Genomic DNA, 22,540 nt, shown 5'->3' on the forward strand with positions numbered 1-22,540 from the left:
GCTGAAACAATTTAGGACATTTTATGCAACCTATTTTTGATGCTGGTAACAAATAAAAGTGGCACATGCTATTTATCTGGTAAGATTGGTTAATAATACTTCAAATTCTTCAAACTGGGTCATTTCCTATGCACTTTGATTATATTTGGAGTGGCGACCAGGTATAATGGGCACACTGCCAACTGATAAGGATTGTGTACATAGAGATTAACAGGAAAATCCTTCTCAAACTCACTTCAAATGGCAGAATGAATATGGTAATGGATCAGATTATTAGGCAAATCAGATCCCCAGACTTAGATGGTTTTGTTTTTAAACAAGGCAGTCTTTTACTGAAACAATAACCCAAACCTGCAGCACTGAGAAAGTACACAAAAGTTTATTATAATATTTCTAAAGACTTCAAAACTCAATCTCATTAATCCCAACAGTATTCCATTACAGTACTCAAACACCACAGACACATCCCTGAAACACAAACAGAAATTGATGGAGAACCTCAACAGGTCTGGCAGCATCTATGAGAGAAAACAGAGATAACATTCAAATCTGGTGACTCTTTAAAGAGAGAAAGCTTTCTGCCATTCCACTTAGGCTTGACTTGGTGTGGCTTCAATTCCTGGTCATGAGAATCTGGCAGTTAAGATAAATTAAGGATCAGGCAGAGCTTAAAACAGGTTAAGGGCTATGGGGAGAGTATGGGTAAGTGGAATTGAAACGGCCATCAGCCATGATTAAATGGCGGAGTGGACTCGATGGGCTGAATGGCCTTCCTTCGACTCCAAAATCTTATATTCAGCTTCAAAAAACAACCTTCTGAGTTTTAACTAAACACTTCTGGTCTGGATGTTTTATGCAATTCCTTACCAAAGGTAATGTATTCCTAACAAGTGTAAGCTAAAGACATCTTCTTCCTCTGGTCTCAGAAACAAGAGCTGAAGCTGGCTATGTAAAACAAAAGAATTGTGCAGATCTGCAGGAACTGAAATTTTAAAAATCTTTAATTTCTTCCAAGCTCTGGGGTGTTTTCATCACTCCCCTCATCTCCGCTACAAAACTTCAGAATCTGAAAACCTACTACACTACACGGTTTTCTTTTGGAGAGTCTGAGCAAACGTATACAAATTCCAATTAGTCCCCAAAACTACCGGTCTCAAGCTATATTTTTCAAAAGACATTACCATGGATACAGAAGTTATGGAAGATGCTTCAGACACCAGAAATCCATATGTCTCTAGTTCAAATTGAAAAGTCCAGCACAAGGATAAATGATGTTAAAATCTAAATAAATCCCATCTATCCACAAAAGAATGAAAATCTTTAAGAGGCATTTTCCTTACTAACAAATCTTAACACTAATGCCATATCACCTTAACAGGACTAACATTTTGACATTAAACATACTGAGTTACATAGTAACCATATTTTACACAAATTCATTGCACCTACAAAACCATCCATCAAATGTGCTCACTAAAAAGGTTTCTTTTATACAATATACAGCTAGGGAAGCAAGCTCCTTTATAATACTTCAGGACAAGGGCCTGGGATTATTTCCAATTTAAAAAGTTAAAAGATTGTGGTCTATATAAATAACAGTTTATTCCCTGTTGACATATATTTAAAAATGATGTACAGCCATCATAAGGCTCAATGTTGGTTTTTCAATGGTTCAACATTTTTATCGACAGGGAATGGGGTCAGTTTCTTGACCAACAGGTCATCCTGCAGTAAAACAGCCTCCAGACCAATGTCACGGGCATCAACTTTGAATGGTCTCCCATAAATTAGGCAGAACTGTCAGCCCTACTTCCACATTTTCATACTTTGATACTCAAGTCCATTCAGATTTTCTTACATTTTTCAACAACTTTGTTCAAAAGGTGCAATGTCAGTGAACAAGTTCAGAACAAATCTGCAATAAAAATTCACTCATGCCAACTTCTCAGTTTATCCTAGCCTGCACTTTTACTTCTGTGTGCTACTTGGCTTTGTCCCACCATATGACCCAAGTAAGGTCACTTTAACTTTAGCAAATTCATTATAATCAAATTGGCTTTTCATAGCTGATCAAAATGGTGCAAGTGCTCTTCCCTGGTTTAGCAAAACTGCAACCAAATTGTCAATGTAAACAGTATTATTACCAAGTCTTTTGATCATTGATTAGCCATTGAAATGTGGCTGGTGCATTTTTCATTCCAAACAAAAGGACTTTGCACTGATAATATTCATCCCACATTACAAGAACTAAAGAAATATCAGCTTTATCAGTTAATGGAATTGACATCCTTTTAACAATGGATTTGTTTGACAAATGATGAATGTAAGATTTATTTAACACAGTCCACCAGTCTAGGACTGGATGCAAATCGGCGTTCACTACCATGTTAATTACCACAAAGTTAACAGAATTGTTGTAACTCATCCAGTTTCAGCATCATTTGACAGGTGACGTCCAGCTACTGTGACAGTTCAATGTCATTGTCCACAATTAACTTAGTTTCTTCCCTCACTTGATCTACACTCCCTGGATGGAGTCTGTACAGGAACTGCTTTATAGACAATATCACCCACATTAACATGATCAAAACAAAACTTTCCTGATCCGTTCCCACAAAGATTTATGGATCAGTAATAGCCTTCCTAAATCACTTCAAATGTCTTCAAGATAAAACATGTTATCTAACCTTTTAAGCATTAGTGTGTTTTTTCCAAGCTGATTGTTGGAGGATAATTTTTCAATTGCTGATTCATTCTCCAACTACTTAGATTTCTAGACTTCACCTTTTACTCCAATACCATTAAATTCATTTTTTTTGTTGTCTATTGGCCCTACCATATCTTTTCAATGTGTTACCCTGAAATGCTGGTTCTCACTCCTGTCTGAAATACTCTCACAATTCACATTCTTAAGCTTTTTTTTGATTTGATAAAAGGTCCAGTGAATCTTGCTTTTGAAATGGCTCCAAACAGACTAAAATAGGACCAAAAACACATTTCCTGAAAGAAAATGTCAAACTTTAAACTTTTAAAATCTGCTCTACTTTTCATTGTTTGTTTAGAATCCTTCAAATGCTTCCCTCCAACTCTCAGGCTTTTGTCAGTTTCTCTCAAACTGATGTTGAAAGTGTTGTTGATTTGGTTTACAATTTAAGTGGCCTCTCACTTAACATTCATTTATCTGTTCAAAACAAAAACTAAAACTAAATCTGGAGGACTCATTGACAGTGTCCCTAATGGCAACAAACTAATTTCCTTATACTAATCGCTATGACAATCTTGGCTCTAATCAGTCTTCAAAGTTTGAAGACTCTTTCCAAAGCACAGAGATTGTGGGTGAAAAGTGAAGATGTAAATGATTTTAGCCCCAAAGTAATAATCATTTCTTCCAACATAAAATTTGAGCCTCAGATTGATTATGTATATAAAAAAGACAATATCTTGTTTCAAAGAAAAAACAACTATTCCACTACCACATTTGTAGCAATGGTGACAATGCAGATTGATAGAGTGGTCAAGGTGGAATATGGCAATCGTTCCTTAATCAGACAGGGTGTTGAGTGCAAGGGTTGGCAGGTCATGTTACAGTTGTATAAGACTTTGGGTCAGCCACATTTGGAATACTGCATAGTTCTGGTCACCACATTACCAAAAGAATGTGGATGCTTTGGAGAGGGTGCAGAGGAGGTTCACCAGAAATGTTGCCTGGTATAGAGGGCGCTAGCTATGAAGAGAGGTGGAGCAGATTAGGATTATTTTCATTAGAAAGACAGGTTGAAGGGGGACCTGATTGAGGTCTACAAAAATCATGACAGGTCTGGACAGGGTGGATAGCAAGAAGCTTTTGCCCCAGAACGGGGGAGTCAATTACTAGGGGTCACAAGTTCAAGTGAGAGGGAGATTCGCATGGAGAGTTCTTTACGCAGAGGGTGGCGAGTGGCTGGAACGCATTGCCAACACTGGTGGTAGAGGCAGGCACGATAGCATCATTTAAGATGCATCTAGACAGATACTTGAATGGGCAGGTAGCAGAGGGATACAGATCCTTAGAAATTAAGCAATAGATTTAGATAGAGTGCAGGCTTGGAGGTCCAAACGGCCGGTTCCTCTGCTGTAATTTTCTTTGTTCTAATTATCCTGAAAGTCATGCTTCAGGAATGTATACATCCATAAAATTGTACAAAAATACAATGACTCCCATTCCTGGTTTTAGGTACTGTCTCAGATCACTATCTTAAGCCTTTTCTAAACAGTTCTCCAAAAGTTTTGGTACCCTGTATTAGAGTTTAAAGTTGTAGGGTTAAGGGAAGGTTGGGAATTCTCCACTACCGACCACAAATGGCATGTCAAGGCAAGAGTAATTACACCTCTAAGTAATTAAAGCTAATAAAAATGTTTTAGCATTTTACCGTTATCCCAACATCTAAATGACCTCGCAAAGGAATTTTGAGTCCTTTGTAAAACTTTGATATTCCAAAGGGACAGCTACCTGACAGACCACACTCCATTCCTCAAATTGATATTTGAGCTGGTCTCCATAGCTTCATTAAATACTTTGTCTTTCAACTAATAAGACGTATTGTTTCAGATGCGATTGGAGTAGGCTGGTATAACACTTTCAATTCAAAATCCATTTGATGTACTTATCCTAAAAAGGTGGCTAAACACAAGAGCTTCATTTTGTTGAACTTCATCCTTAACAGTTAGATTTTCAATAACACAGATAACCAGATCTCCACATCTCCCTGGTTCATACTCCTTTTCTTCCTGTCTAACTTCGTAGGACTGAAATCTTGTCAGTCAGGAAACAATCCAGGCTGTAGCTTTTGTAACATCCTCGTTTCAGAAAAGGTCTTCTGCTGTCCAACTAAGCCTCTACAATCTAAAACACTTTAATATGTTCACACAAGACAGAGATCCCACTTTGGCTAATCCAAATGCTTTTAAAACAGTATAATAGCAAATTAGGGATGCGATAGCAGTAGAGTGTTTGCAGAGGAGATTTACCAGGATGGATTCAGTTATGAAGAGGGATTGAATTGATTGGGGTTGCTTTCCGTCAAGCCGAGAGTGATGATAAAAGTTATGTGAGGCATGGATGGGGTAGACAGGAAGGAACCTTTCCCCTTGGAGCAGGGAAAGGTAAGTGACCAGAGACAGAGGTTTACAGCAAGGTGCAGGAGGTTTAGAGGGGGCTATGATGAAGCTATTATTCACTCAGAGGGTGGTGGGAGTCTTAATCTCATTGCCAGTAAGGGTGATAAAGGCAGAAATCCTCACTGAGAAAAGGATTAAAAATGTGCACTTGTGAACTCATGCATACAAGACTATGGGCCAAGTACTGGCAAATAGGATTAGAATAGTTAAAATGATTATTTTTGACCAGCGCAGACTCAATGGGCCTTTTCCTGCGTTGTTAACCATTATGACATTCCATAATCAGTCATCACTGACTCTGAGCACTCCATAGGAAGTATTGCATGAGCATGTGCAGTCGTCGTAATTTCAGATAGGAGGTGCATGGAGGTCCAAGCAGACTTGGAAAAAAAAAGGGGACGTGTTAAAAACCTGGAAAGACAATTCAAGTTCATTTTTTTTGGGATTAGGAGGTAGACTTCAAGAACTTATTTCTCCACGACAAAATCAGTCTCAAAAACCGATCACTGTTCAGAGCAAAGTCCAGACTCTGAAGTCTGAAATTTTAGAATCATACTTTTCTCTTACATGATGCAGGAATCAGGTCAATCTTTTATAAAGGGTAAATATAGAGAAACTCTGATATATTTATACAAATTCTATGAACGCAACGTACTAATAGCCTCTGAAATGCTTTTGCCTGAAATGTCGATTTTCCTGCTCCTCAGATGATGCCTGACATGCTGTGCTTTTCCAGCACCACTCTAATCTAAACTCTAGATCTGTTTAACTTTGAACTTAAAAACTGTCCTCTTTTGGAAAGTTGCAGTTTGTGAAACTAAAACTGAATTATTGTATTCTGTAATGAATACTTACGTGATTCAAATTCACTAACAGCTAGTAATTCCTCTGAAGGAGTTTTGTCTGGGTGCATTTTCTATACAAGGAAATAGAAACAGAATTTAGAAGCATATTAACTGCAGCAAGGTTTGAATATGTCAACAGAGAAAACCAATCATCTGACATTAACTCATTCAGCAATTAGTATTAATCATTATATAAAAAGACTGGAGTAGAAGATGCTATATGTATTGGGTGGGGGAGGGGGGTTTAAGTTATACAGCAGGAATATTTATAAGAAGATCAGGCAGAGATTAGTCATAGTCACCAGTGCCCTCTGGATTAAGAAAAAACTAGTGTTAAAATTAACCTGTTTCCTGAATTGAAGGCTTTTTTCTATGCAGTGAGCACACATCCATCACATTGAGCAACAAATCACAGGTAACACCATTCACTTAGCTTTGCTGCAAATCTTTGAAATTCTGATATGACATACATCTAAGAAGTTTGTCCATTCGAAAAGAATCACTGTACAATGGGGGAAAAAACCTCATTAAGTTGCTCGCTGTTGCTGCCTCAGTCTCCACTATGTCACCCAGCTGCTTGCAGCTTAACTTGAACTCCGTACACTTTACCTTTATGGATTTTTGAATTTTAAAGATCAGCAAAAACTTCAGAATATACCCGCAAAGTTCCAAAGAACAGGGCCAGAGGGGAGTTAACTGGAAATCAAAAACAAACTTATGATCCTAAAAGGGACATTACAGACAAGTTAATTTGCACTTAAAACATTACTTCTATCCTCTCTCCATATATACCACCAGAACAGAGTTTCACTAGCATTTAAATTTTCAGCATCTGCAGTATTTTGTTTTTAAAAAGCAGATGATAAATAGATGTTTACCCCTGTAGGAAAAGATTAAAGCTAAAAAAGAATACACCATTTAAAGATAATGGGGTCTTCCACTTTAAGATAGGAATGAGGAAAAAAGTTCTCTAAGAGTTGGTGGATTTCTCTTCCCAAGAGACCAGTGGAGGTAAAGTCATTGAATATTTTTGAAGGCAGAGTTAGATACAACCTTCACTGACAAAGAGGTCAAAGGACACAGGGACTGACAGGAAAGCAGAGACCACAATCAGATCACAATCTTATGAATGGCAGGGCAAACCGAAGGAGATGACTGACCTACTCCTAATAGAAATGTTAGTCAGCACATATCCTTTAGACAACCAAAACATTACAATAACCTTACGGAATGTCTAAAATCACAGATCCACTCAAGCACATCAGTTGGGCTATTTTTGGAATAGTGTGAACAACACTGTTCTCCTTCCTATAGGAAGGATGTTATGAAGCTCGAAAGGGTTCAGAAAAGATTTACAATGATTTTCCCAGGGTTGGAGGGTTTTAGCGACAGCGAGACTGAATAGACTTGGGCTATTTTTCCTGAAGCATCGGAGGTGGAGGGGTGACCTTAGAGGTTTATAAAATCATGAGCACCATGGATACAGTGAATAATCAAGGTCTTTTCCCTGGGATGGGGGAGTCCAGAATTAGAGGGCATACTTTAGGGTAAGCGGGGGGGGGGGGGGGGGGGGGGGCAATTCAAAAGCAAATTAAAGGATGGTGCATGGAATGAGTTGCCAGAGGAAGTGGTGACGGCTGATACAATTACAACATTTAAAAAAGGCATCTAGATGGATATATGAATAGGAAAGGTTGAGAGGGATATGGGCTAAGTACTGGCAAATAGGTCTAGGTTAAATTTAGGATATCTGGTAGGCATAGACAAGTTGGACCAAAAAGGTTCTGTTTGTGTTATACATCTCTTGGACTCTAACACTTAGTTTTAGAAATACACCATGGAGACCTAGCTTTTGGTTTCTGTTATTTTGCTTGGAAATTAAAAATAAATCATAATTGTGGAGAACAGAAAGAGGAGAAAGTGAGGTCTGCAGACGCTGGAGATCAAAGCTGAAACTTTATTGCTGGAACAGCACAGCAGGTCAGGCAGCATCTAGGGAACAGAAGATCACTTTGTCTATTATGCAAAGACCTTGCTTTTAAAAAACAGGCAAGGCCAAAGTGATAATTAATTGTATATATGTTGACAACTTATCAATAGGGGTATAATTTACTGACTTCCTAGTTTTCCTCCCCATTTATCCCTTCACCCATTGGTCCAAGACGACAAAATGACTTAAACCAATATTTGGTAGGTGGTAGCTACAGCCTTCCAGCATCAGATCAGACAGCCTATCCTGTGCAGAACCACTAGGGCCTGTTCAGTGCATGTAATTGTGAGTTTCTTCCCATCCCGATCATCATAATGATCAGCCCTTTTCACCCAGCTGTATTTTTCCGGTTTCTCTTTAAAATGTGTCTACACTATTTGGCTCAACATATCCTTACGATAGCTTGTTTTACATTTAACTACTCCCTGCTAATGTTCCACGTGAATTGTCTATTGCATTTGCTAATTATCCTTTAATCTTGGCCTCCAACACAAGCAGGGGCTCGGCTTTCATTTTTGCTTCTACCATCTCCCTCTTCACGACATCAACATGATATGCAACACCATGACTTTGGTATAAAAGGTGACATAATTTGCTCCAGTGTCAAAATAAGGACAGCAGATGGGCTCCAGAAGGTGGCACTTGAAAATAGAAGGGCTTTGAGCATTGTAGGAAGTGTGGCAGGCTATGGACATAAGGGAAAGAAAAAATATGCTCCTGATATTCCAAAAAACCAACCAGTCACATCATGCAGCTGGCAGGGGCACGGAGGTTAAATCAGATTCTGGAGTCCATCCTTTAAATCATTTCTAGTCATCCACTGGACTCAGGTTGCCATGGAGGTGGGGGTAGAGGGCACTCGCTGAGTGATGTATTCCAGTTGGCTTCCAATCTCAGAAGAACTTGAACCTACCTACCTCCTTAAAAACAGCTTAGAAGTGGGAAGACAGCAGTAAACTGCCACCTAGTGATGTTGTGAAATTCTGAGCCTGCCCACCTTCATACCCATGTCCAGCAGGCAACGAAAACCAAGCCATACCAATTAATAGCCAAGATTTTGCTGTTATAATGGTGAAACGGTTAATGGCTACTAACTGTGATTCTGCACTATTGACGTTACCAGAGACAGACAGGCAAACAAACAAAATCTTTAATCACCAAAACTCCCACTGCTGGGATGTCTGGAAGTGTGAATTTGTCAGGAAAAAGTAACATCCACTTCAGAGATGTGTTCTGGTCACATCAAGATCAACTGTGCCACTAACTGCAAAATACAGTCCATTATCAACCCAAAAAAAAAACCTGAAGACCTCTATCAGGTCAACCCTAATGTATTCAGTCATTTTTAAATAGGTACAAACTCTCAGATCCTTAAAATTATTTTTGTACCTTGACCGATATCCTTTTGTAATTTGGGGACTAGTAGCATGCAGAGTTGGGACAATTGATTTCAGCAAGTTATATCGTTATGATCATCAGAAGGAAGGAAAGACAATGGAAATTATGTACAATCCTGTCCTGACTAGATACTAGCTAACATGCACTTGGAGCACAAGTTACCGAGTAATAGTCACAAACTGGAATCCAACTTCATGCCATGCCAAGAGAGGCTAATTTAGCCGAGATAGCAAACTGTCCAGTCACATTTCCAAAGTATAATAGATCACAGCTGTTGCTGGCTACGAGGACGAGGACGAGGACTAGGACTGTCAATTCATCCACCTCACCTGTTTGACCAGGATTCTTGCCAGCAGCCTGACCGTCTCAGAGGGGTTCCAGTTCTGCCCAAATTTGCTCATGGAAGAACATTCCAGTTTGTGCATTGGCCAATCAGCTTTCTGAAAGAAAGCAAGAAAGAAAGGAAGGAGAGATACATTTTAACATGAAGAATCCAAACATTTTAAATAACAGCTAGATAGCACTAACTTTCAGAATTCCAACATAACACTTGGACTCAAAATTGGTTTATGCCATAATGAGCTTTTGATTCAACCATTAATATTTGACACTCTCTCTCTGTCGCATCCCAAGAAGAACAGCTGGAATGAATATGTTCAATTCCCAAAGTGTGATCCATACATTCCAAAACGGGTCGTGGAGATCATGTTACTCCACTTAAATATATAGGAATCTCAACTTTGCAACAGTCAGTTCAAACGCAAGCAAGAGATGAAGTAGTCCAGCACACTAGGAAAAAAATCACGAGAGAATATTTACAGTTTGGAGCAACTCACTATTTAAATTTTTACTGTCTGCACAGTATGGTTTGCCCCCTCTCCCAATTTTCTACCTTTACTCTCAAGGTAGATTGTTTGCAAGTTGAGGGAAGCCCACAAATGTATAAGATTTGAGTGGTGACTCTCCTGAAGTGAGCAGAGGGCATTTTGATCATGGCCACCATCACAACAAAAACACAAAAAAAAACACAAATGTTGTCCCTACTCAGTATCCATGGAAGGTCAACTGCACCAAACATTAGATGAGCAAAAGCAACAATCCCATCTAACTTTGGGACATTGAGAAGCAGGAATAATGGAGAGGGAGGAAGGTGGGGTAGCAAAATGAAGTTTGGAAATGAAGTGTATCCTTTTGAGGGGTCAAACATTGAACCATTTGATTTAAATTTGAGCACTACATGGGTGTGTGTGTGTGTTTGTGTGGGAAAGAGGAGGAGGAGGTGTTCGATAAATATGAAAATATTGAGGGGGAAAATCAGATGTAGTAGTAGTAGTAGTAGTAATAGTAGTACAAGGGGGATTTTTAAATATTATTCCAATTGATTATTATTATATTTAAATATTATTCCAATAGTTCAAGTCAATGGAAGACAAGGAGTAGAAGGAATTTGTCAAATTTATTCAATAGAACTTCCTTGAGCAATATGTTTTTGGCTCAAATAGGAGGAATGCATTGATGGCTGAGGATCTGATGTTAGGGATTTAGGTAGGCCAAATGATGTGTGGGTGGAACAGTGGTTAGTATTGTGCTGCTTAGCACCAGGGATCTGGGTTTGATTCCAGCATTGGGTGACTTTCTCCCTGCGTTGGCATGGGTTTCTGATGGGAGCTCCGGTTTCCTCCCACAGTCCAAAGATGTACAGGTTAGGTGGATCAGCCATGCTAAGTTGCCTTGTAGTGTCCAGGGATGTGCATGGTAGGTGGATTAGCCATGGGAAATGTGGGGTTATGGGGATAGAGCAGGGATTTGGGTCTGGATGGGATGCATATGGAGGGTCCCTCGAGACCCAGTGGACAGAATGGGATTCAGTGATGGACTTCCTCCCAAAAACCTTTTTAAAAAAAATGGAACCATGATATAGCTAATGCATTGGCTTTAACATTTAAAAAACGCATGGCCCCTTTTTAGACTGGACCTTATTCCTTCACTTAAAAATTCTGGAATTCCTCCTGATCATTGTGGGCGTTCCTACACAAAATGGATTGCAACAGTTCCAGGAAGTTGCTCTAGACGCTACAATAATTGAGGATGGAAATATCAAGGAAATTTCTTCTTCATTTATTGCCCAACAATTACTGCCCACTTCAATGAATGCAATATAATTTAATTCAGTCTTCACAAGAAACAAACCCTTCCGTCCAACTCGTCCATGCCGACTAGATATTCCAACCTAATCTAGTCCCACCTGCCAGCACCCAGCCCAAATGCTCCAAACCCTTTCTACTCATATTGCAATATGTTAGCTGCCACCACTTCCTCTGGAAGCTCATTCCATATAAGCACCACCCTGTGTGTGAAAAAAGGAGTTGCCCCTTATGTCTCTTTATATCTTTCCCCTCTGACCCCAAACCAATGCCCTCTAGTTCTGAACTCACCCACCCCAGGGAAGAGATTTGTCTATTCATCTTATCCATGTCCCTCATGATTTTACAAGCCTGTATAAGGTCACCCCTCAGCCTCCAGGGAAAACAGCACCAGCCTATTCAACCTCTCCCTATAGCTCAAATCCTCCAACTCTAGAAACATCCTTGTAAACCTTTTCTGAACCCTTTCAAGTTTCATAACATCCTTCCAATAGGAAGGAGGCCAGAACTGCATGCAATAGCCTAACCAATGTCCTATATAACCGTAACATGACCTCAACTCCTATACTCAATACTCTGACTAATTAAGGAAACCATACTAAACACCTCCTTCACTATCCTAGCTACCTGCAACTCCATTTTCAAAGAGCGAGGAATCTGCACTCCAAAGGTCCCTTTGTTCAGCAACACTCCCTACGACCTTACCATTAAGTGTATAAGGAGAAAGTGAGGTCTGCAGATGCTAGAGACCAGAGCTGAAAATGTGTTGCTGGAAAAGCGCAGCGTGTCAGGCAGCATCCAGGGAACAGGAGAATCGACGTTTCGGGCATAAGCCCTTCTTCAGGAATGAGGGAAGTTTGTCCAGCAGGCTAAGATAAAAGGTAGGGAGGAGGGACTTGGGGGAGGGGCGTCGGAAATGTGATAGGTGGAAAGAGGTCAAGGTGAGGGTGATAGGTCAGACTGGGGTGGGGGCGGAGAGGTCGGGAAGAAGATTGCAGGTTAGGAAGTTCGATGGATTTAACTGAGACAAGGTGGGAGGGAGGGGAAATGAGGAAACTGGTGAAATCAGAGTTTATCCCTTGTGGTTGGAGGGTTCCTAGGCAGAAGATGAGGCGCTCTTCCTCCAACCGTCGTGTTGTTGTGGTCTGGCGATGGAGGAGTCCAAAGACCTGCATATCCTTGGTGGAGTGGGAGGGGGAGTTAAAGTGTTGAGCCACAGGGTGGTTGGGTTGGTTGGTCCGGGTGTCCCAGAGGTGTTTTCTGAAACGCTCCGCAAGTAGGCGGCCTGTATCCCCAATATAGAGGAGGCCACATCAGGTGCAGAGGATGCAATAGATGATGTGTGTGGAAGTGCAGGTAAATCTATGGCGGATATGGAAGTTTCCTTTGGGGCCTTGGAGGGAGGTGAGGGGGGAGGTGTGGGCACAAGTCTTGCACCTCCTGCGGTTGCAGGGGAAGGTGCCGGGAGTGGAGGTTGGGATGGTGGGGGGTGTAGACCTGACAAGGGAGTCATGGAGGGAGTGGTCTTTAAGGAATGCTGATATAAGTCCTGCTAAGATTACTTTCCCAAAATGCAGCACCACACATTTATCTGAATTAAACTCCATCTGCCACTTCTCAGCCCATTGGCCCATCTGGTCCAGATCCTACTGTAATCTGAGGTAACCCTCTTCACTGTCCACCACACCTCCAATTTTGGTGTCATCTGCAAACTTAACTATACCTCTTGCACTCACATCCAAATCATTTATATAAAATGACACAAAGTAGTGGACCCAGCACCGATCCTTGTGGCACTCCACTGGTCACAGGCCTCCAGTCTGAAAAACAACCCTCCACCACCACCCTCTGTCTTCTACCTTTCAACCAGTTCTGTATCCAAATGGCGAGTTCTCCCTGTATTCCATGAGATCTAAACTTGCTAATCAGTCTCCCATGGGGAACCTTGTCGAACGCCTTACTGAAGTCCATATAGATCACATCTACTGCTCTGCCCTCAATCTTTTGTTACTTCTTCAAAAAACTCAATCAAGTTTGTGAGACATGATTTCCCACGCACAAAGCCATGTTGACTATCCCGAATCAGTCCTTGCCTTTCCAAATACATGTACATCCTGTCCCTCAGGATTCCCTCCAACAACTTGCCCACCACCGAGGTCAGGCTCACCGGTCTATAGTTCCCTGGCTTGTCTTTACCGCCCTTCTTAAACAGTGGCGCCACGTTTGCCAACCTCCAGTCTTCTGGCATCTCACCTGTGACTATCGATGATATAAATATCTCAGCAAGAGGCCCAGCAATCACTTCTCTAGCTTCCCACAGAGTTCTCGGGTACACCTGTTCAGGTCCTGGGGATTTATCCACTTTTAACCATTTCAAGACATCCAGCACTTCCTCCTCTGTAATCTGAATATTTTACAAGATGTCACCATCTATTTCCCTACAGTCTATATCTTCCATATCCTTTTCCACAGTAAATACTGATGCTAAATATTCATTTAGTATCTCCCCCATTTTCTGTGGCTCCACACAAAGGCCACCTTGCTGATCTTTGAGGGGCCCTATTCTCTCCCTAGTTACCCTTCTGTCCTTAATATATTTGTAAAAACCCTTTGGATTCTCCTTAATGCTATTTGCCAAAGCTATCTCATGTCCTCTTTTTGCCCTCCTGATTTCCCTCTTAAGTATACTCCTATTTCCTTTATACTCCAAGGATTCACTTGATCTATCCTGTCTATACCTGACATATGCTTCCTTCTTTTTCTTAACCAAACCCTCGATTTCTTAGGCATCCAGCATTCCCTATACCTACCAGCCTTCCCTTTCACCCTGACTGGAATATACTTTCTCTGGATTCTTGTTATCACATTTCTGAAGGCTTCCCATTTTCCAGCCGTCCCTTAACCTGCAAATATCTGCCTCCAAAAGTTCTTGCCTAATACCGTCAAAATTAGCCTTTCTCCAATTTAGAGCTTCAACTTTTAGATCTGGTCTATCCTTTTCAATCACTATTTTAAAACGAATAGAATTATGGCCGCTGGCCCCAAAGTGCTCCCCCACTGACACCTCAGTCACCTGCCCTGCCTTATTTCCCCAAGAGTAGGTCAAGTTTTGCACCTTCTCTAGTAGGTACATCCACATACTGAATCAGAAAATTGTTCTGTACGTACTTGAGAAATTCCTCTCCATCTAAATCTTTAACACTATGGCAGTCTCAGTCGATGTTTGGAAAGTTAAAATCCCCTACAATAATTACCCTATCATTCTGAGATAGAAGAGATCTCCTTACAAGTTTGTTTCTCAATTTCCCTCTTACTATTAGGGGGTCTACAATACAATCCCAATAAGGTGATCATCCCTTTCTTATTTCTCAGTTCCACCCAAATAACTTCCCTGGATGTATTTCTGGGACTATCCTCCCTCAGCACAGCTGTAATGCTATCCCTTATCAAAAAGGCCACTCACCCTCCTCTCTTGCCTCCCTTTCTCTCCTTCCTGTAGCATTTGTAACCTGGAACATGAAGCTGCCAGTCCTGTCCACCCCTGAGCCATGTTTCTGTAATTGCCATGATATCCCAGCCCCATGTTCTTAACCATGCCCAGAGTTCATCTGCCTTCCCGGTTAGGTCCCTTGCATTGAAATAAATGCAGTTTAATTTATTAGTCCTACCTTATCCCTGCCTGCCCTGACTGTTTGACTCACTTCTGTTCTCAGCTGTACCTGTCTCAGATCAATCTCTTTCCTCACTATCTCCCTGGGTCCCACCCCCACACCTTACTAGTTTAAATTCTCCCAAGCAGCTCTAGCAAATTTCCCTGCCAGTATATTAGTCCCCTTTCCAATTTAGGTGCAATCCGTCCTTCTTGTACAGGTCACTTCTACCCCAAAAGAGATTCCAATGATCCAAAAATGTGAATCCTTCTCCCATACATCAGCTCCTCAGCCATGCATTCATCTGCTCTATCCTCCTATTCCTGCCCTCACTAGCTTGTAGCACTGGAAGTAATCCAGATATTACTAGCCTGGAGGACCTCCTTTTTAAATTTCTGCCTAACTCTCTGTAATCTCCCTTCAGAGTCTCAACTTTTCCCTTCCAATGTCGTTGGCTCCAATGTGGACAATGACCTCCTGCTGGCCCCTCCCCCCCGTGAGAACATTCTGCATCCTCTGAGACATCCTTGATCCTGGCAACTGGGAAACGACACCATTCTGCTTTTTCTCTGCTGGCCACAGAAACAGGTGTCTGTACCTGACTACAGAATCCCCTAACACAATTGACTTCTTGCAAGCCGACGTACCCCTCGTTACATTAGAGCTAGTCTCAACACCAGAAACCTGGCTGTTCCTGCTACGTTCCCCAGAGAATCCATCACCCCCTACATTTTCCAAAACAGCACATCTGTTTGAAATGGGTATATCCACAAAAGACTCCTGCCCTAGGTGCGGACCTCTCACCCTTCCTGGAGTTAACCCATCTATGTGACTGGATCTGAGACTTTCCCCCCTTCCTATAACTGCCATCCATCACATACCGTTGCAAATTCCTCATCGCTTCTATCTGTCTCTCCAAACAATCCACTCGATCTGACAAGATTTGCATCCAACAGCATTTATGGCAGATATAATCCACAGTAACCCTTAAATTCTTTAACCTCCCACATCTGACAAGTAGTACAGATCACTGCAAAGACCATTTTTGCTCCTTCACAATCTACAGACCCAGAAAATAACACCATCTTATTCCTCTCCAAACACTGCCCCAGGTTAAATTAATAGCTATGGCTTATATTTTCAGTTTAATCAAGAGACTTATCTCCAAAAACTATACTCACTACTGCAGCCTCTCTCTTGGACAGACTTAAAACAACAATTAACTTATCCGATTCTGTGCTGCGAACTTCGCTCAATAGCTCCTCCAAGATTAGTTGTGAATTTCACTGTTTGTTAAACTTTCCCAGATGCACTCAGATGTCCAGTGATACACTAATTCAAACAGCAAAGGCGGTAACTGTGCAGGTTCTCTTACCGACAAAAACTGTAGTACAATATTTTGTCCAAAAGTGTGACTCTAACCAGCTGAGTGTCTTCAAATTTACTCCTACTGCCTTTATACTCTAAGGATTCACTCGATCTATCCTGTCCATACTTGACATATGTTTCCTTCTTTTTCTTGTCAAAGCCTTCAATTTCTTTAGTCATCCAGCATTCCCTATACCTACCAGCTTTTCCTTTTACCCTGACAGGAACAAACTTTCTCTGGACGCTCATTATCTCATTTCTGAAGGCTTCCCATTTTCCAGCTGTCCCTTTACCTGTGAACATCTGCCCTCAATCAACTTTTGAAAATTCTTGCCTAATACTGTCAAAATTAGCCTTTCTCCAATTTAGAAATTCAACTTTTAGATCTGGTCTATCCTTTTCCACCACTATTTTAAAATTAACAGAATTATGGTCGCTGGCCCCGAAGTGCTCCCCTACTGATACCTCAGTCACCTGCCCTACCTTATTTCCCAAGAGTAGGTCAAGATCTGCACCTTCTCTAATAGGCACATCCACATACGGAATCAGAAAATTTGTGTGTACTCACTTAAGTTCCTCTCCATTTAAATCCTTAAACATTGTGGCAGTCCCAATCTATGTTTGGAAAGTTAAAATGCCCTATCATAGCTACCCTATTATTCTTACAGATAACAGATCTCCTTACAAATTTGTTTCTCAATTTCCCTCTGACTGTTAGGGGGGGTCCATAATCCAATCACAATAAGGTTATTATCCCTTTCTTATTTCTCAGTTCCACCCAAATAACTTCCCTGGATGCATTCCGGGAATATCCTCCCTAAGTACAGCTATAATGCTGTCCCTTACCAAAAGGGCCACTCCCCCTCCTCTTGCCTCCCTTTCGGGAGCATTTGTAACCTGGAACATTAAGCTGCCATTTCTGTCCATCCCTGAGCCATGTTTCTGTAACTGCTATGATATCCCAGTCCCAAGTTCCTAACCATGCTCGGAGTTCATCTGCCTTCCCTGTTAGGCCTCTTCCATTGAAATAAATGCATTTTGTTTTATCAGTCCTACCTTGTTCTCGGCTTTGTCCCTGCCTGCCCTGACTGTTTGACTCTCCTTTGTTCTCATCTGTACCAGTCTCAGATTGATCTCTTTCCTCACTATCTGCCTCCATCCCATGCCCCCACCTTACTAATTTAAATCCTCCCAAGCAGTTCTAGCAAATCTCCCTGCCAGTATATTAGTCCCCTTCCAATTCAGGTGCAATCGGTCCTTCTTGTACAGGTCACTTCTACCCCAGAAGAGATTCCAATGATACAAAAATGTGAATCCTTCTCCCATACAGCAGCTCCTCAGCCATGCATTCAATTGCTCAGTCTTCCTATTCCTATCCTCACTAGCTCACAGCACCAGGAGTAACCTAGATATTACTGCTCACGAGGATCTCCTTTTTAAACTCTTGCCTAACACTCTATTATCCCTTCAGAATCTCATCCTTTTCCCTTCAAATGTCATTGGTTCCAATGTGTACAATGGCCTCCTGCTGGTCCCTCTCCCCCGTGAGAACATTCTGCACCCTTTGAGACATCCTTGATCCTGGCACTAGGGAAGCAACACACCATTCTGATTTTTCACTGCTGACCACTGAAACGTCTGTCTGTGCCTCGGACGAGAGGGTCCCCTTACACAATTGATCTCTTGGAATCAGATGTACTCCTCATTGCATTAGGGCCAATCTCAATCCCAGAAACTTGGGGCTGTTTGTGTCCATTCACTTCCTACATTTTCCAAAATAACGTACTTGTTTGAAGTGGGGATAGCTACATACGACTCCTGTACTACCTGCCTACCTCTCTTACTTTTCATGGGGTTAACCTGTGACTATATCTGCGCCTTTTCTCCCTTCCTATAATTGCCATCCATCACATCCCCTTGCTTTTGTAAATTCTTCATTGCCTCCAACTGTCTCTCCAACCAATCCATTCGATCAGATAGGATTCACAACCAATGGCATTTATTGCCAATATAATCCTCAGTAACCCGTAAACTCTCCCTAAACTCCAACATCCGACAAGAGCATACATCTCTGACTTCTCAATGATGGCATGAATAGTGGTGTATTGTGGCTTCACAAGGTGTACCTCATTTTGGGAGAGTCCTGGTGCTGTTTAGGGTACGCTCTCCTCGTGGAGATTGGATTTGACCTCTGATGAAGGGCTTTTGCCCGAAGCGTCGATTGTTCCTGCTCCTCAGATGCTGCCTGCCCTGCTGTGTTTTTCCAGTACCACACTCAACTCTGACTTGATAATAATAGAGGGAGGGATAAGCTGGTCCATGAGCTTATCAATTGCAATCAAATACAATTCCACTATGCCTTCTGATGCCATCTGCAGCTTCCAGAACTGTTCTGAAACTGTTTAGCAAGACAGTAGTGCCACATTACATCATGATGAACATCCACAAGTTGAAATAAAAACAGAAAATGCTGGAAATACTGAACGGTTCAGCCAGCAGCTGTAGCAAGTTATTTATTTATTTGGTGAGCCTATTGGGATGAAAGGCTATCTTAAACTTATCATACCGCCTGGCCTCAAAACTAGACCAATGTCAAACTTAACAGCATTCAATTCAACATTACATGCAATCAGAAATTCAGAAAATCCCAACAGTGTGGAAGCAGGCCATTCAGCCCATCACATCCAAAGTGACCATCAGAGCTTCCTACCCTACCTGCAGTGCTGCAATTCCCATGGCCAATCCACCCAACCTGCACATCATTGAACACTATGGGTAATTCAGCCTGGATAATCCACCTAACCTGCAAACCTTTGGCCTGTGGGAGGAAACCAGAGCAACTGGACAAAATCCACGTAGACAATCCCAATAAGGTGACCATTCATTTCTTATTTCCCAGTTCTATCCAAAGTAACGTTCTTGGACATACTCCCATCAATATCCTCCCTAAGCACAACTATAATGCTATCCCTAATTAAAAACGCCACTCCCCTCGTCCCCCTTTCTCTTACATATATACTCTGGAACATTAAGCTGCCAGTCCTATCAAATCAGGTTGACAACAAACCCTTCATTATAACAGAGGAAAAAGAAATACAACAGGTTTTATGCAAATAAAAAAAGGGCTGGGTAAAGAACCAAAAAAAAAAACCTGGATTGTAGTAGAAGCCAAGAGAGATTAAAAGATCAAAATAGGGTTTGCAGTGAGGTTAAAGCAAAAGAAACAAAAAGATAAGCTCAAATGGACAGCAGCCATCTATACGGAAACTAGTGACTAAAGAAAGAAATTAAACAACAAAAGAGAGGCAAAGATGATGATCTAAAAACTGTTGAACTCCATGGTGAGTCCACAAGGCTAAAAAGGAGTACAGCAAAGAAAGATGCTGTACCTCAAGCTTGTATGAAGCTTCATTGGAACACTAACACAAAAAAACAAATCAGTGGGAACAAGGTGGAGAACTGCAATGACAAACAGGAAATTCAAGGTCACATTTGTAGACTGGGCAGAGGTGTTCTACAAAACGGTTACCTGATCACAGTTGGTCTCTCTTACATATGTGCGTATCTATAAGAAGTGGATAAATGGTATCTTCTAAAATCTGTTATGGTCTTTACTTAAAAAAGTAAAATTCCTTTAAAGGTTATCTTACCACAAAGCCAAAGACATCAAAGCCAAGCTTATGAATGTTGCACTTCCTCTGGATATCCTCTTTAAAAGAGAAGTTGCTTCTTAAATGACCAGGAATAATCCAAAGTTAATTTTTTTTCTCCACTGATGGAACACTGACTAACTGCAATATGCCACTGTCCTTCTTACGGAGGATAGCTAACTATCTGGGACATTCCACACCTCCGGAGTGAATTTCTAATCTGCCTCACTGATTCCTAAATTTACCAGAGAGAAGCACTTCTTGCATACTGCATGCTTTAGTGATGGATACAAAGCAACGCAGCCAATTAAATTACTTGAAGGAGGTTCCTGGCACACTTACAGATGTCATTTTCATACTGTATTATTTCTGAATAAAGCACAAACTTGAATCTTACCTGACAGGTTACATTGCAGTAGAATGCCAGTTTACAACGACCACACTTTGCCAAACCCTCTTTTCTGGAAGAGAAGAGATGACACATGAACTGGGTCAAAGGCTTTACAGAAGCAGCTTAGTGGTGAGGCTCATGATTTGGCACACTGCAATTCCCTACTTTTCTCGGTGGAGTCTGAATTGTCTGCACCCAGAAAATCACCAGCACAACCATATCCAGTAGTTGAGGGTTATAAATTTTGTACAACTTATCTTCCAATGTACATAAAAAAAGTCTGACCCAATTTAACCAAGGAATCCCAAAACAGGAAAAATTGAAAGCTTAGACATATGGAAACGGCAGAAACATAAGAGCATCTTGGAGTTTCCAGCTCAAGTGTAGTCACCAGTGACTTTAGATTACTTACAGTGTGGAAACAGGCCCTTTGGCCCAACAAGTCCACACCGACCCGCCGAAGCGTAACCCACCCAGACCCATTCTCCTACATTTACCCCTTCACCTAACACTACGGACAATTTAGCATGGCCAATTCACCTAACCTGCACATCTTTGGATTGTGGGAGGAAACCGGAGCACCCGGAGGAAACCCACGCAGACACGGGGAGAATGTGCAAACTCCACACAGAGAGTCGCCTGAGGCGGGAATTGAACCTGGGTCTCTGGCACTGTGAAGCAGCAGTGCTAACCACTGTGCTACCGTGCCGCCCACTGAAGTACAACATTCAAAAATCAGAGGCAAACAGCATTGCCAGACTTAGCCACCACTGAACCACGGCTGACAAAAGTGGAAAGCACTCTTGTCACAACCAGGCATTCTCTAACCAATCTGCTCAGATATTACTACACACCCCTAGAATAGGTGGGATTTGAACTCAGACTTTCTGGCTCAGAGGTTTCTCCCATGCAATATTTACCCTTCAACCAGTGTAAATAAAACATACTTGTTCATTACTACATTGCTGTACAAGAGATCTTGTCTTGTGCACACTGACAGCTATTTCCAATCCACCACAAAATTTCTAAGTTTAAAAATCACAACACCAGGCTATAGTTCAACAGGTTTATTTGGAAGTACAAGCTGTCGGAGCACTGCTCCTTTGTCAAGTAGCTGATGGACTTTAGCCTGGTGTGGTGATTTTTAAACTTTGTCCACTCCAGTGGAATACTGGCACCGCCACATCATTAAATTTCTAAAGTACTTAATTGGCTACAAATATATTTGAGATAAGTAAGATACATTACAAAAGGTGAGTAAACTTTGTGACAATTCAGGATAATAGCCACCAACCACAGATTCTAGTGAATGCAAAAAACACAAGGAGCATTCAAAATTTAGAACCTTCCCAAAAATTGCAACTGATGGTAAATCAACTGATGATTTTTAAAATCAGATTGATGGAATCTGATGCCCAAAGATTGATGGAAAGAGGTTATTCCTATTTACAGAGGGATCGAAGGCTGAAGTGACCAATACTGTGCACAGTACTCCAGATGAAGCAGTGCTCTGCATAACAGAAGCGTAAGCTTTCTACTTTTATATTACATTTCCCTGTAATAAATGATAACATTCATTAGATTTGCTCATTAAATACTGTACCTGCATATACAGGGACAAAGATACTCATCCATTTCATTGCTCTGCAATCTCTCATGATTTATCATTTGTAAACAGTTGAGATCCCAGCACCAATCCCTGTGGAACACCACTCATTATATCTTGCCAACCTGAAGAATTTACATTTAAGTCGCTGCTTCCTGATCACCAGCCAAATCTTCCATAATGTTACACCCTACACCATGAGATTTTATTCTCTATAGGAATGTTTCACGTGGCACCTTATCAAAGGCCTTCAGCAAATCTAAGCAGTGGTTCATCTTTTCCATAGCAGGTTATTTGCTCAAAAGACCTCCTTCAAACATAGTTTGCCCTTCACAAAACCA

General features: G+C 41.3%; 1 protein-coding gene across 4 annotated transcripts in view; it reads right to left on the reverse strand.

The window, feature by feature from the left end:
- LOC122552831 (N-lysine methyltransferase SMYD2) overlaps positions 1–22,540 on the reverse strand; it is a 59,743-nt gene that overhangs the window by 31,634 nt on the left and 5,569 nt on the right. For all 4 annotated transcript variants that reach the window (XR_015758435.1, XR_015758434.1, XM_043695833.2 and 1 more), the window contains exons 2-4: positions 20,600–20,663; positions 9,720–9,830; positions 6,013–6,073 (exon numbers count right to left, since the gene is read on the reverse strand). Coding sequence is in view for 2 of the 4 variants with exons in the window: in XM_043695833.2 (XP_043551768.1) it covers positions 6,013–6,073; positions 9,720–9,830; positions 20,600–20,663 (236 nt within the window). In the remaining 2 variants the exon portion in view is untranslated. The remainder of the gene's footprint in view (positions 1–6,012; positions 6,074–9,719; positions 9,831–20,599; positions 20,664–22,540) is intronic.

This window comes from Chiloscyllium plagiosum, unplaced genomic scaffold, assembly GCF_037043375.1.
Source record: "Chiloscyllium plagiosum isolate Xiang-an unplaced genomic scaffold, Cpla_swu_hap1 HiC_scaffold_10, whole genome shotgun sequence".
Lineage (NCBI taxonomy): Eukaryota > Metazoa > Chordata > Chondrichthyes > Orectolobiformes > Hemiscylliidae > Chiloscyllium > Chiloscyllium plagiosum.